The sequence below is a fragment of the Polistes fuscatus genome, unplaced genomic scaffold, assembly GCF_010416935.1.
Source record: "Polistes fuscatus isolate 324 unplaced genomic scaffold, CU_Pfus_HIC Scaffold13, whole genome shotgun sequence".
NCBI classification, from domain to species: domain Eukaryota; kingdom Metazoa; phylum Arthropoda; class Insecta; order Hymenoptera; family Vespidae; genus Polistes; species Polistes fuscatus.
The window spans coordinates 4538821-4554158 of NW_025113031.1; the positions used below are offsets into that span (position 1 = coordinate 4538821).

The 15338-nt window shown below is 29.4% G+C and overlaps 1 protein-coding gene and 1 long non-coding RNA gene across 2 annotated transcripts in view; both read left to right on the forward strand.

The window, feature by feature from the left end:
* The first annotated feature begins 453 nt into the window (after positions 1–453).
* The window catches only part of LOC122513945 (synaptotagmin-C), a 31311-nt gene continuing 16426 nt past the window's right edge, over positions 454–15338 (forward strand). Inside the window, exons 1-2 of the mRNA XM_043630482.1 lie at positions 454–618; positions 3457–3796. Of these exons, the coding sequence (XP_043486417.1) occupies positions 3518–3796 (279 nt within the window). The 5' untranslated portion in view covers positions 454–618; positions 3457–3517. The remainder of the gene's footprint in view (positions 619–3456; positions 3797–15338) is intronic.
* Positions 8869–11368, forward strand: LOC122513746. Its single transcript, XR_006302840.1, has 3 exons — positions 8869–9383; positions 9901–9944; positions 11299–11368. It is a non-coding gene; the product is annotated as an uncharacterized LOC122513746 (long non-coding RNA).

Consider the following 15338-nt stretch of genomic DNA (forward strand, 5'->3'; position numbering starts at 1 on the left):
ATTTTCTTTCTTTCTAATCGAAAGATCGATAATTCTTAAAATTTTACCATTCATTCTATCTTTATCTTAATCTTTTCTAATCGTAGTAACTAACGTCCATTATATTTTCTATTAATTTGTTTTGTTCCATTTCTTTGTCCCTAATGCGTTCATTATCGCATCATTTATAACCCTCTATTTTGTTTGTTCCGCTTCAATTCCCTTTTCTATTATTAATTTGATCATTTTATTTGCTGCCATTCTCTTTATTATAATTCGCCTATTCTTCTTCTTCTTATATTCTCTCGCACATATTCCATCTCTTTCCTTTTCCCCGTTAGCTTTTGTCTTCTTGTTCTCTGTCGAATAGTAGCTCTCTCACTCACTCACCCACTCGTTTGCTTTCATCACCCTCTTCTAACAACTCCCTTTTCGCACAGACTCTCCTTGAACGGCGCGTAGGTCCTCAGTTCGAAGTGCGCCGCGACACGAATAAGATCGTTCCTTATTCGTCAAACCTTTGCCCGCCAAATTTTTCATCTATTCCATTATCTATATCAATGTATTCCATTTGAAAAGTATTCCAAAGATATTTGAAATTGATGCACGAGGAATCGATTGGGGAACTTTGAGACAAATGTGCGTTCACTGTGAGAAATTATTTTATTGATAAATTAAGTAGCATAAGTCAACGATTGCTTAGTTCATCATTTCGTTCGTTCATTTACACTAATAATTTCCAATTAATGACGATCGTCAAATTTTTTTTTTATTTCTTTCCTTTCCATAAATTTATTTTTATCGAAAATTAATGAATAACAATCTTTTTTTTTTTTTAGTTATAGTATTATTAAAATTAATGATTTAATTAAAAAAATATATTATTTTTCAATTTAAATTTAATTCTCTCTCTCTGAACAGAGACATTTATGTTTCAATTACTTCAAACTACGATCACGTACTTTACGTTATTCCACATTTTTCTCTATTCGTGTTTGTGAGAAAAATTACGATGTCTGACAGACCGTGGTTGACTTTTACTACTGAAATAACTAGTCTGACTAAATCACAGGTTTTATTATCTACTCCTCGTTTGACCACCCCATTGACTTTCACTACTTAAAAACTTAGTAATCTCAACCGACCGACCGACCGACTGACCGACCAACGCGAAATTTTATATTTATTTATTTTTATTTATCTTTTTGTTTGTCAAATGATATGGAAGATCGTGGAAACAGATTAGACGAATCGTACGAGCATTTAACGTTATAATAAAGTCAATGAGATGACTATAATACCAGCTATGGCGATAACTAATCTCAACTGAAGATAAAAATCCGTGAGAAAATCGATATTACGCGTTATCAGAGTTTTCGTGCGTTATCGTTGAAATACGACGAGAAAAAGAGAGAGAGAGAGAATGGATTAAATGTTTCGGTAAAAAAAAAAAGAAGAAAGAAAGAAAATTAAATAATTAAGTTCTTCTTCTTTTTTTTTCTTTTATATATATTTATTTTATTTTATTTTTGTATTCATTTATCTGTCAATAAAAATAATAACGAGCCGATGATATAGTCGTAGAAGATAAATCTATTAAGCACGTCGTAACGAGCTTATACACTCGTTAATGATGATATTGCCAGACGAGTGTAATTGCACGTTCAACCAATAATACGAATAACAACGCTTGCGATATTCGCTTGAGCGTGAATGACGCCTATCCCATTGGGCGCGTGTCATACCTTTTTTTAATACGAAGATGAACGTTGAAGGAAGAGATAAAATTAATAAACAAAAAAAGAAAAAAAAGAAGAAAAAAATGATGGAATAAAAAGAATGATTTATCTTTTAACATTACTCTCATTGTCGGTTCATTACTCTCTCAATACATTTATCTATTTATGAAATTATATATTTGAAATCATTTGATAAGATTAAATAATTAATTGAACAATTATTTAACGAATTAGAACGTTCAATGAAAATCAATTAGATGTTGGCGGATAGACAAACAATGAAAGATAATTAATTCTCACGTACACATCTTCGTAATCGTAATGTACCGAAATACCAAAATTATTCGTATAATCTTCAATAATAATCAGACATCATACGCGAAGTGTAATCCCTTTGTGTGTGCAGAATTCCATGCTATTTAGAAATTTGTTTCGCGAGAAACATTACATTAACAATAATAATGCTCATGTGGGAGATTGCACGCAGAGATAATGGATTTTATTATTGTGAAATTAATTTGAAATAAAATGTTGTTGGTTCATCATATATAATCCAAATTAAAATCTTTTCCAATTGAAATATTGTTTACGAATTTACGATTTGATATTTTATGCAAATATTTGTAACATTTCAAATAGAATATAAAAATTACTTTTTTCCTTTGTCATTTCGAATATTTTTAATGAATTAATTGGAAAATTCGATGTTATTAATTAAATGTACCTTCATGTGGAAACGAAAATATTCATTTTATATATTTACGTGTGTACATTACTTTAAAAAACGAGGTAATACTTTTGCAAATAGCATCAATAAAAGAAAAAGTTCAAAATTTATGAGAAATTATTAAAAGTATAATAGATTACTATATCGTATTTTTAGATTTATTTTTCCCTGTCGAGCGCGTTTAGATGAATCGTTAAAATTGATAATAACAATCGCAGAGATATTTTTGCCGGTACATTAAATACTTTATAGCTTTCATTTCATCTCGAACGATTCAGATAATGATCACATTTTTGACATTACTCATACTTGTCGTACATATAAATCTACTGAAGTATGTGGACAGATGAAAAGAAAAATAAAGAATAAAAGAATTCAGATTTTTATTTACGACGAAATTTTCGTAAAACTCCAAGGCAGGCGTTTAGAAAAAAAAACAAATTGTAAGATGGCATCGAAGAAAATAGTATGACACCCTCTCCAACTTTTATGCATGTAACCTTGTTATCCTTATTTTCTTTCCTCGGGGAAATGCAACATAATCTCACCCTTCTGTAAATCTCGAGAAGGCTACGTTTTCAAAAAAGAAAAAAAATGAAATAAAGACAAGCAAACAATAAAGTAAAACTCGTGAGAAAAAGAAAAATAATCGATAGAACCTCACGCGTGTTATGGAAGGAGATAAATAAAATAAAAATTAAAAAAAAAACAAAGTAAAGAGAGAGAGAAAAATGTATTGAGAAGATTAAGAAAAGAGATTATAAGGAAGTTTTAATGAAATTTTTTAAATTAGCATTGTAATTAAAAAAGACAAAGTTATTTTAATTAAATATTTGTATTAATAATTAATATTTTATAAATATGTATATATAGGTATATATATATATATATATATATATATATATACCTTAAAAAGAATTTTAATCAAACAAGTTCATCGTCATAATCAATCGAGAGCTGTTTTCGACATCTAATACAACTTACGTTTCTTTTTTCATTTTGCTTTCAAAGACAGGAGAATAACAAGGAACGGGGAAAAAGAGGATAAAGAAAGTTGAGTGTATTGACAAGAATGGTTTCAATGGTTTCTTCAGCAGTCCTTGGAGCAGCAGCAGGTACAGGCTTGGCTTTGGTAGTGGCAGTGACTATAGTCGTCTACAGGTATTACGCTTTTAAACGTAAAGTAAAATATTGGAGTAATCTCGATCGATGGCCAGATCCACCTCAAACGAATAGGAACAACGAAAAATCATCTGAACCTAATCAAAATCACTGTCGCGAAATTTCGACTTCTTACGTTTTGGGTTGCTGGAAAAAACCTCAACAAAGTTTCTATGCCGTCCAGCCAACCGTAAGTTTATTTATTTTTATATTCATTATCTCTTTCTTTTTTTTTTTTTATTTATTTTTAAATCCGTTCAACGTCGATTCGTTTCTCCTCTAGTTGCGTTAAAATTCTTGTCAGGCTTTAAAAATTATTGATTCGTCGTTAAATTAGTTTAATTGATAACGATTTGTTCATGTTAATTCGTAACCGCAAACTCGTTGCTCGCGTTATAATTCAATTTCATTTCGAAAATTCAATCTCTTTCGTGTTAAAGGATTCTCGTTTGTTAATTATATTTGCCCGTTTATTAACGTCAATTACTTCAAGGCAATTATAAATAAATTTCCATTGAAATATATTGTCTAATTAATATCTATATATATATATAAATATTTATATAGATAATCTCTGAATATACAGGAACAGTGTCGTTTTAAACGATTGAATTTTCGAGAAACGTTGAAAACATCTACAGATGATAAAGAAGATTTGTTTGGTGAATGTAGGTTTCTATATTATCGACTGAATAAAGTTCGTCGGTAACATTATTCGTTATCGGTAAAACAGAACTGTCGGTAAAACAGAACTGTCGATAATTTTCTGTATTATTCATTTCAGATAATATAATATTTTCAAATTTGAACATTATTTATTTTCATATCAACGGAGTTTATTATTTGATTAAATAATTATATATAAACAATTTATATATATATTAAATATATTAATAAAATATAAATTATATATTAAATTAATATATAACATAAAAGCATAGTTTATTAATAATTATTATACACATTTTAGATTAAAGAGCATACCAAATATGATAAATTTATTTCCAACTTATTCGGAACTGTCGATACATTGATAAAACATAGCTATTATTATTATTCTATCCTCGAGTGTATAAAAACCACAAACTTTGAAATATCTATAGGAAGCTAATAATAAATTGATATTAATCAAACTCCAGAGGCGTATTTATATGTCATCTAAAATCCTTGAAACTTTTATGAGAATGTAATGTCAAAGTTGATTCGTTTAAAAAAACATTCGCTTTCCTTAAACAAACATGTTATTGCCGAGAAATTTAAATTGAAGGCAATCGAGGTTGTTCCTATGAGAAATCAGTTAACTTATTAATCATGTTCTGTATCGAGATTAAATAATAACAACTAATTACATCTAAGAAAATATTCTTATTGTTTTATTTCTTTTAATAAAATTATAAGATTTGATTCTCTCTTAATAATAAATAGTCTTTAATTATTTTTGTATTTTTCGAAATCGGTTAACGAAGGGTACAACAACGAATCGTTATTTCTATCCATCTACGGATTTATATCTACTTTAGATTTTGATCAAAATTGAAGAACGTAAAATTTGTTATCGCACTTATCTTAACAGTACACGCAATCATATGCATGTATACATGTATATATATTATACATATATATTACACACATGAGTGTGTAAACGCACGGGAAACCATCCTCGACGTCCTAATATAACAGTGAATGTATATTCTGGAATTTGGATCGATTCAGCCGCACTCTACGACTGACCGAACTAGAACGTGCTTTCAATCGCAACCTATACAGAGAAAGAAAAAAAAAAGATAGAAGAAGAGAGAGAAAGAGAGTAAAAGGAAAGTGAAAAAAAAAAGGAAAAAAAACAACCCTTTTAACAGATGAGTTTAAAAAGACGATGATGAATCGAGGCAATGGTCTTTGTTTATTTCATTACAAAATTAGATTATTGAATTACCTTAAAGAAAAAATAAATATCAAAGAATAAACGACACGATATCTATTGAAAATTTTAATTAATTAAAAACATATAATATTTCTGTGCAAATAAACTTTCTGACACAATCTATCTGATCATTTATATAAATGAATAAAGTAAATTTAAATGAAAGGGAAGACAAAATTCAATTGAAAAATAATGTTTATCATTATTTATTGTTGTTATAAAATTGATCAATTTTATAAGAGGATTTTCTCGTTCTCTCTTTCTCTCTCTCGTTTCTAATCACTCTGTCTTTCTAAGCTCTGGAATCGCGATTAACGAGAAATACCAGAAAGAAATAAACGTGGTATTAGTTCTCTCTAGAGAAGTTTCGAAGAAAAGGCCGCAGTAGTTACGAATTCTCAACAAAGTTAATTAATTTAGTTAATTGAGAAACGAAAACAATGAGAATTTCTTTTTTTTTTTATCCAACTTCAAAAAATAAATTCACACAAATAGGATGAATTTATTTTAAAGTGGAAGAAATAAAGATCGACAAAAATTTCTACCCTTCTTCTTCTTATTCTTCTTCTTTTGTATTTCTTTTCTTAGCTTAACAACTTCAAATGAAATTACACTCGTCGAGATATTATATATATCACTTTTGAAAAATCGTATATTGAAATTTATTATGTCATATATATTTACTTAACGTTTATCGATATAACAAAAAAAAAAACACATGAGAATCGAGAGAAGATGGGGAGGGAAGAGAAAACACGAGTGTTTTTGAAACATTTCCATCAACGGTTGCCGAAAATCGTTTGGCGAAGAGAAGAGAGACAACGCGTGTGTTTTTAAAACGTTTTTATTGATGGCCATCGGAAAGAGAGAGAGATAGAGATAGAGATAGAGAGAGAGAGAAAAAGAGACAAATATAATATTTAGTATAAAGGTTGAAAAAAAGTTTCCAATGGTTGCAAAAATAGAATGATTTATTCGCATGACTTTCTGACGACATTACGTAAAACAGGAATAGGTATGATATATATGATGCCGGAAATGCATTTTTCGATATTCGTTAGTCATCATTGCCGTCATCGTGTCCTTTCGCAGAACAATATATTCCGTTGAATAATAATATCTCAAAGAATTTGTTTCTCTCTATCTCTCGCTTCTTTGTTTTAAATTTTTATTTTTATTTGGTTTGAATTATTTTGTATGTTGCTTTATTAGCAAAGCAACGTGCCTTATGCAACGAGAAACGAAGATTATGTTTGTAACCTGAATTTGTTTTATTTGGCTTATTAGATTTTTCGAAAACTCGGTATTGATCTTAAGTCAAATATGAAACTTCAACTTGTTCGTATAAGTTGAAAGAAAAATAAATAATAAAAATATAATTATATACGCTTAGATTATTCAGCGCCTGGCGATAGGCAATACGTTCGTACACTCGTGTAATAAGTGACAATCGACTAATATAATCTTTTAGAAGAAAGGAAACTACATTATCGACGATATCTGATATGTTGCCTATCATCGGGCGACATTACTCTCATGTTAATGAAATTTAACATAAATAATAACAATCAAGAAAAAATAAATACTTTGTTCTTTGACACATCTTCGTTAATTTCTTGATTAAAAAATAAAGTGTTCGTTATATTTCATATTTACATTGTAAGAGATATTAAATGTAATTATCAAAGTTTTTATCGAACTATCTTATGATTTTATGATTGTAACAAAATAAATCTCAACGATTTTCATTTGAATTGTTAAGTGTTGTATGTAATATTATATTCTAACGTGATCAAAAAGAATTCATTTCTTTTTATCATCGATTTCATCCATCTTTTTTTTTTTTATATATATATAATAAATCGTCGAGATATTAAATAAGAAGGAATTGAAAAGTTTCACTCGTTTTGTATTGAAATTCTCCGTCATCCCTTACGTATTATTGTTTCTGACAGAAATTGAATTCCAAAAGGAAATAATTATTTATTTCAGTTATATTGCGTATCCCATAAATCTCTTCTTACTTTTCATGGTATTTGCATATACATAGAATATCTTTGAGGAGGACAAAAGACAGGAGAGGAGAACTTTACCAGTAACACGAAACATATTTCTTTATCATGACCACGTTCCATTATTTTGCACGAAACATTTAACTAGTTTCCATTTAGTCTTTGGTAAACAGTTATGAACGTTATCTAAAAATCGATTTAAACTCTCATAGATTATTTCGTCCTTCGCCTAGTACCCTTTAGAAAATAAAAAATCAAAAGGAAACATGAATAATATTGGAAGGGAAAACATATATCTTGCTGTATAAGAAATCGTTCGATAATCAAGCTTGACCTAGAAAATTAAAGAGAGAACGAGTAAGAGGAGAGAAAATAGAAAGAAAAAGAGAGAGAGAAAGAAAGAAAGAAAGAAAGAAAGGAAGAAAGAACGCAGAATCGTAATTAAATTCGCGTAAATACGTGCTTTACGCGAGTAAAAGGTGAAATAATAAATTGTAATATCGAAGATATGGAAGAAGATTTAATATATAAGGTAACAAAGTATTTAATAAAAAAAAAAAGAAAAAAAAGTAAAATATATAAAACGTAATAAGAAAGAGAGAAACAAAATAATAATAATAATAATAATAATAATAATATAAATGGATAGAGAAAGTAAGCGGGAGAACGATCAAAAATAAAATTAATCGATATGACAGATTCGAATAAGAGGGAAGAAAAATTATAAAAAGTAAATAGAAATGACTAAGTAGATTTGGAAAGGTAAGGAAAGAAAATCAAAATAAAAATAAAAGAGAGACAGACATACAGAGACAGACAAGTAAAAGAAATAAAAGATAAAACGAAGGATTTGAAATAAGATAAGTAAGGGGAGGGGGGTGTGGGGATGGGTGGGTAGGTAGGACGAAATAAATAAAGGACAGGGGAAAAAAAAGAAAAAGAATAAGAGAAGAAAAAGGGGGGTTGAGGGGAGAGTAGAAAAGGAATAAGGAAAAAAAGAGGAAGAAGAAGGATAATGACGTAGACTGGAACGTATCCAGGAGCGTATCAAAAAGGGTGAGAGAGTAACCTGTTGCGGCGCACGCACATTACTATCTCTCTCTTTCCTTACTTTCTCTCATGGTCGCCCTTTTCCAACACAGTCGAGGCAAGTCTCTTCTTCTTCTTTTACTTCTTCTCTTTCTCTCTCTCTCACTCGCTCTTTGAGTTGAACTTTCTCTCATGGTCGCCCTTTTCCAACACAGTCGAGGCAAGTCTCTTCTTCTTCTTTTACTTTCTTCTCTTTCTCTCTCTCTCACTCGCTCTTTGAGTTGAACCTCCCACCCCCACCCCCACCGGCAGCATCACCAACACCAACAAAACCAGTACTAGCATTACCAGGACTGCCACCACCTCCAACCATGTTCGCCGTTTCTGATTGCACACGAGCCCAGGCTTAGATAGAAGCAGAACGTTAGTCTGCTCTCACCAGCTCGTGGTGATACAAACGTTGCATTATATCTCTCCAGTTCATATATATATATATACTATTCACGTTATACTGTGTCCTACGTATGTGCGTTTTTCTTGTTTTTTTATTCCTAATATCTTGGAAATAAGAAGAAGTTGTTTAACCGCAAGTTGCTGCTTTATTCTATCTGATTTAGAGATCTCGTGAATCGTCTAAGTGTGAACAATATCAATTATTGTATTATTATGATAATAATCTCATAGTGTGAGAAAAAGAGGAAGACTTTTTAATAATATTATCGTTGTTATGGTTGTTCTTGTTATTTATCAACGAGAAAAGCTTATTAACTTTGTTAACAATCGTTAAAATAGTTCCAAAGGATTCATACCATATAGTAGGTATTTAAAATATTTTTCACACACATGTTATCTTCCTTATTATTTACAATTAATTATTATTAATATCTTTTTCGTAAATATGATCGTCTTATTATAACCGAGAGAAAGAGAAAGAGAGAGAAAGGAAAGCTAGACAATCTTGATTATACGTTTTAAGCCAAGCTAATCCATTTGGAAACAATAGAAAAGCAGAGAAAAATTGCATGAATTAAAGAGTCGAGTACTTTGATTGATAACCTTCTTCTGAATAAAGTTTTACATACATTTTTTCAATATATTTCTACATTTTGTTATATATATATATAGATAAATAAAATAAATAAATATATACACGTATATATGTATTTATATCTTTTCTCTCTCTTTCTCTCTTGTTTTTTATCTCCGTCTCTCATTCACTTTTTATTTTATTCGTAGTTTAATTAATTTTTCTTCTCTCTCTCTGAGAACGATTTATATTTTTATTTTCTTATTATTTTAATTAATATTTTTTTTATATATTCGTAAAATTAGGAAAAAAGTTCATGGGTTTGACATCGACTAATATAGCAATTAAGGTAAATATCGATTTAACGAAACAGATGGTCGATTTATTTCCCTATCATTCTTTTTCTATCTTTTTCTATCTTTTTCTTTGATATTTTGCTCTGTCTCTTTTTTACTCTCTTTTTTCTCTATAGACAGAAAATAATTATGATTCCTTAATCGTTCTATTCTCTTTATTTCTCTCGATCGTACTCTAACGTAGCTTTTTTCACTAAATAAAAGTTAAGAACATAATATTTAATCGGGAAAAATTACAAATAATAATCTGTGCCCTACTCAAACACCGCCTATTCTACTTACTGCATCAGACCTGTTAAGTAGTAAAAACGTAAACATAGTCAGACTTACAAGTCCAGATTCGATACGTCCAACTTTGTAAACGTTTGCTAAATTTTTATTTTTTATTCAACTGAACATTGTAAAATAGTATCGGACTTATTATAACACAATTTATACATTGAATTTTGTTCTCGGACTTTTGAAAACAAAAAAAATATTCTCGAAAATATCATTCCAGTAATTTCAGTTCAAAATTTTATTTTATTTAAAATACATTGTAAATATTTGAACAAGAGAGATATTTCTACGAATTTAATGCAACAAACTATTGCAAATTTTAGCAACGGAAAATATAATCCTACCAACACAAGTGTTATACACATTCTGACCGTCATGGAAATTTAAACTCTTCTCGTTTCAAAACCGAATTCCAAACTGAAAGTTAATATTATCGTCCTTTGTTCTACATTTTTCATTTTACTCGTTTCGCGTTAACAACCAGAGAGATAAAGAGAAGAAGAAGAAGAGAGATAGATAGAGAGAGAGAGAGAGAGAAAGAGATAATATAAAACATATCAAATATAATTATACTAAACTTTACTTGCAAATTTGTGGAAAATTTTCTTTCGCGAAACTTTAATCATTTCTAAAGAACGTCATCATTCATTTCGAATATCTTTCTTATGAATAATTAATGATCCCTAACGATGTTTCATAATAACAAAAATATTCAATCGTTCGTTCCTACGTTCTGAACTCAAAAAATCACTTACATCAATCTTCAAACTACATATTTCACTTTGTACAAAAAAATATTCGTAAAATTAAATCAGACATCCTGTTAAATAAATGACTTTTGACGCGCGTGTTATTTGAAGTCAATAGAAAAAGAATCCAATCGAATTTACTCAAAATTCGACAAATTTTCCAACTTGCAAGGAAAAAGATAAGAAAAAAAAAGAAAAAGAATAAATCACACATTTCTAAAGCGGTAAAAAGAAATCGGAAATTAAGCAAAAGAAAGAAAAAACGAATTGTACGCGTTACTTTAACTTAAAACTGTGATCTTGGACGCGCTGGTCAAAGTGCCGGATAAATTGTCGGAAGTCCTGGGGGATGTTCTGGAGTTAGCATGCGGCGGCGGAGGAGGTGGAGGTGGAGGCGGGGGTAGGAGCCGGAGTGGTTCTGGAAATACTACTACAGAAAAAGGTACGAGTGGTGGAAGTGCGACGAGCAAAATCGGCATGGTCACGGGAGTGGCCATCATCAGAGGGAAATGGGCTCAAAGGGGGAGCAGGTCACCTCTTTCGAGTGTTGCCAACACTGACAGTGCTGACAGCACTACTTCTACTAGCTCAGAGGTCAGTTTTTTGTTCACCTTACGCACTTTTCTTTTTTCCATCTTTAATTCCACCTTTAATTCTGTCATCAATTCATTTTCGTATAATTTTATTCGCATTGTTTTCTTTTTATTTCTTTTTTTTTATAACAATTCATCGATCAAGAAACAGATTACCATTTAACCCCCACCGGTTACATATGTGCACGAATAACTGCGAGAAAAAGAAGAGTAAATGAGAAAAAAAAAATAACGAAAAAGAAAAAAGGGACTACGAGGGGGAACTTCAAGGGTGACTTTGAATCCCTTTGAACAGGCTTCCCCCGGTTTCAATACCAATGCTATCGACGTTCAGTCGAAACGTCAATAAGATACCTCAAATAAAATTCTGACGAATCGCTTGATACCTAAGAAAGCCGACTATGATACACGTTAGATTTTTAGATCCAACAAATTTACGAGTCATTTTTCGTTCACATTTGTCTAAAACAATTATTAATATAATACAGAGATACCACATTATCATATATGATTATTATCAATAATATTTATAGATAATAATACATACAATTATTATTATTATTATTATTATTATTATCGTATAAATGAAAAATCAAAAAAAAAGGTATCATTCTATCAAGTGTAAAATTCACTTCATGCATTTATGCATTTATACGTCTATCTATTATTATTACTATAGTATTGAATCGATAGTTGGTTAGTTGATATCGATTCAATAATGTCTTCTTCGGCTAGGAAAAACATCCCTTACCGAAAATATTTCTTACCTCTTGGGAGTGAGCTCGGAGGAAGCACCGATCGTGTTCTTGTCACGCGAGTTGAAACGTTCCTCCTCTTTGAAATATATTCTATGAACGTATATATAATGTATAATATATATAATGAATTTATATATATATATATATATATATATACTTTAGAGATATAGTTCTCACGAAATTTATATAGGTATATATAAAATCGTGTACTTTTATGCTTGAAAACGATCGATACATATTTTTTTCCTTTTTTTATTTTTTTTATTTTTCTTTTCCCCCAACTTTCAACGAAACGAAAGAATATTTACTCGTATAAATTAAATTTATAATCGATTAATAACGTTAGTTTTCTATAAGAGAATCGAACGATCACTTCTTTTTTTATTTATTTATAAAGGATTTTATTTATTCTTTTTTTTCTTTTTCCATAAAACTTGTGGATTACTAATTAAACTTTTTGGAACGAATAGAAACTACTTTTGTTTTTTTTGTATAAATAGGAGCTGCATACACATTTGAATTAAATTTTTTATTCGAAATGAGAGAGAGAGAGAGAGAGAGAAAATGATGAAAACTAAAGAATAAATTAAAATCAACGTATTCGATGAATGCAAAACGTTCCTCCGAATATTATAATCCCTACTATATGCGTGCGTTAAACGAACGAATTCGTGTATCGATTTCAATTAAATGAACGCTCGAACGATTTCTTCTGCCGATCATGTTTCATGTAAATAATATAAATACGAAAATATATATATATAATGTTTTTATAATAAAAAATTAAATATCTCGTTCTGAAAATTACTCATTAAAATGGAATTTTATTTACAAAAAAGTTTCTCGATTAAAAATGAAATGAAAATAAAGACAAACAATCTATATTTAAAATGTTAATTTTTTTGAAAAAATATTCAAGAAAAAAAAAGGAAGAAGAAGCAAAGAAGAGAAATCGTAATAAACGTGAATCGAAGTTAAATGATGATGGCGTACATTGTACTTCCGGTGTAGTAGAGAAAGAGAGATAAACACTTCCGACACTCAAATAACGTTTAAACTCTTGTTCAACATGTAACGACACGTGTATCGCCATGTATTTCTTCCCTAGAACAATATACGTCTCACGTATATTCCATTCCTTTTAACATAAAATATCAACTACCATTTACTTCGCGTTAGTATATTTTGATCATAATTATTATGATAATACCGTGTTATCTCATCGTCATTTGTTATTTATTCTCGTGTATATAAATTAATAATCCGTCGTTTTATAAACTTCACATACTATATAGCACAGATTTGAATTATTTTAATTAACATTTTATAAATGAAAAACGTGTATCTATTAATAACGATAAATAATGTTAATTGATCATTAATCTTACAATTAAAGATACACCATGTATTACATTTAATCTTACTATTTAACTCTAGATTTACAGACTGTGCCAATTTGACTCATTTGAAATTATTGTTGTGTTACATATAATATATTAAAATGTAAATATTATTTTGACAAAATATATGTTGATTTTAAATGCCGGTAATGAAATATACGTAAATATTAATTCCTCCTCTCTACTCACATAGTTCTTCGTTCAAACAATGTTTTTAAAAATTTATAAAAAATAGTCAACAAAACATCTGTAAATCTAGTGTTGAAAATATTGCCGTACGTGCTGGCTGTTACTACTTAAAAGTGTCTAAACCATTTCATCGAATGATCTACTTAAAAACAAGCGCAACTTCCAACGTTGCTACTACTGGCATCAAAATGTCTGACCATTGCGTTACACGTTCCACTAAAAAAATGGTCGACCATAGGAATGATCGTACGTACTGACCACTACGCGTTATATTTTTACGTAGAACGATAATACGATCGACTCTCGAACTTTTAGCGAAATATAACCGAGTGCATACGTTAATAAGGCTCTTTATGACACTCGAGATTAAAAAGTGTGTCGAACGTTACGCCTCGTAATGGATATCGAGCGAGATAAAGAGAAAGATAGATATAGATGGATAGATAGATAGATGGATAGATAGATGGATGGATGGATGGATGGATGGATGGGTGGATAGATTTTTTTCTATGCCGTAGCAATAAGCGTCATAAAAAATGTTTAATAATGCCGTGATATACGATCACATCATCGTTTTATTATGCAGTGTTCCTTCCTCTCTTGTTTACGTCATTATATTCCTTTCTTTTTAGTTTTTATTTCAATCAAAACGAGAGAGGAAGAAGCTAATATAGGAAAAAAAAAAAAAAAAAGAAAGGAAAACGAAATAATAAGCGGGATAAAAAAGAATACACAATGTAATATATAAAATATAAAATAGAAAAATAGAAAGAGAAAGTGCATTTATATTATTTTCACATACATTTATATATATTTCAGTATCCTATGTTAAAAGTAAGAAGCGAAAAAATGCTTTGAAATATTTGATATTTCGTTATCCTTAATACGTTACGTATTCTTGTATTCTTTTAACTATAACTATATTTATTTATATTTGATATTTTCTTTTCAATAACGGTTGAAATATTTGATTATCGAAATGAAATTAATCGTCGATTATAAAATAATAACATTAATTTTCTTTTTAAATGAGAAAGAGAATGAAAGGTAGAGAAGAAGAAGTATCGAAAAACTCAAAATAACGTGAAAATTAAATTTTCATCTATTACTCGAGCTACCAACACACATAAACCAATATGAATAACCTAGAAGCTAAAGAAGATAAGAAAAAGTATATATAATGTTCGTCGAGAAAGAAAATATTATTCTTTTAAATAGAATTAACATTTTTTTTTTGTTCTCGAGAACTTTCAACTTTGCCTATTAGACAACTTGACTATCTAATAAAAAGAATATAAAAATCTGACATTTCGTGACTATACTACTTGATACTTTTATTCTCAACGATAAAATCAAACTAATATTGTTTTATTGGAATTTCTCGATGTCATCGTTCGAATAAGGAACGTTTAACTTATA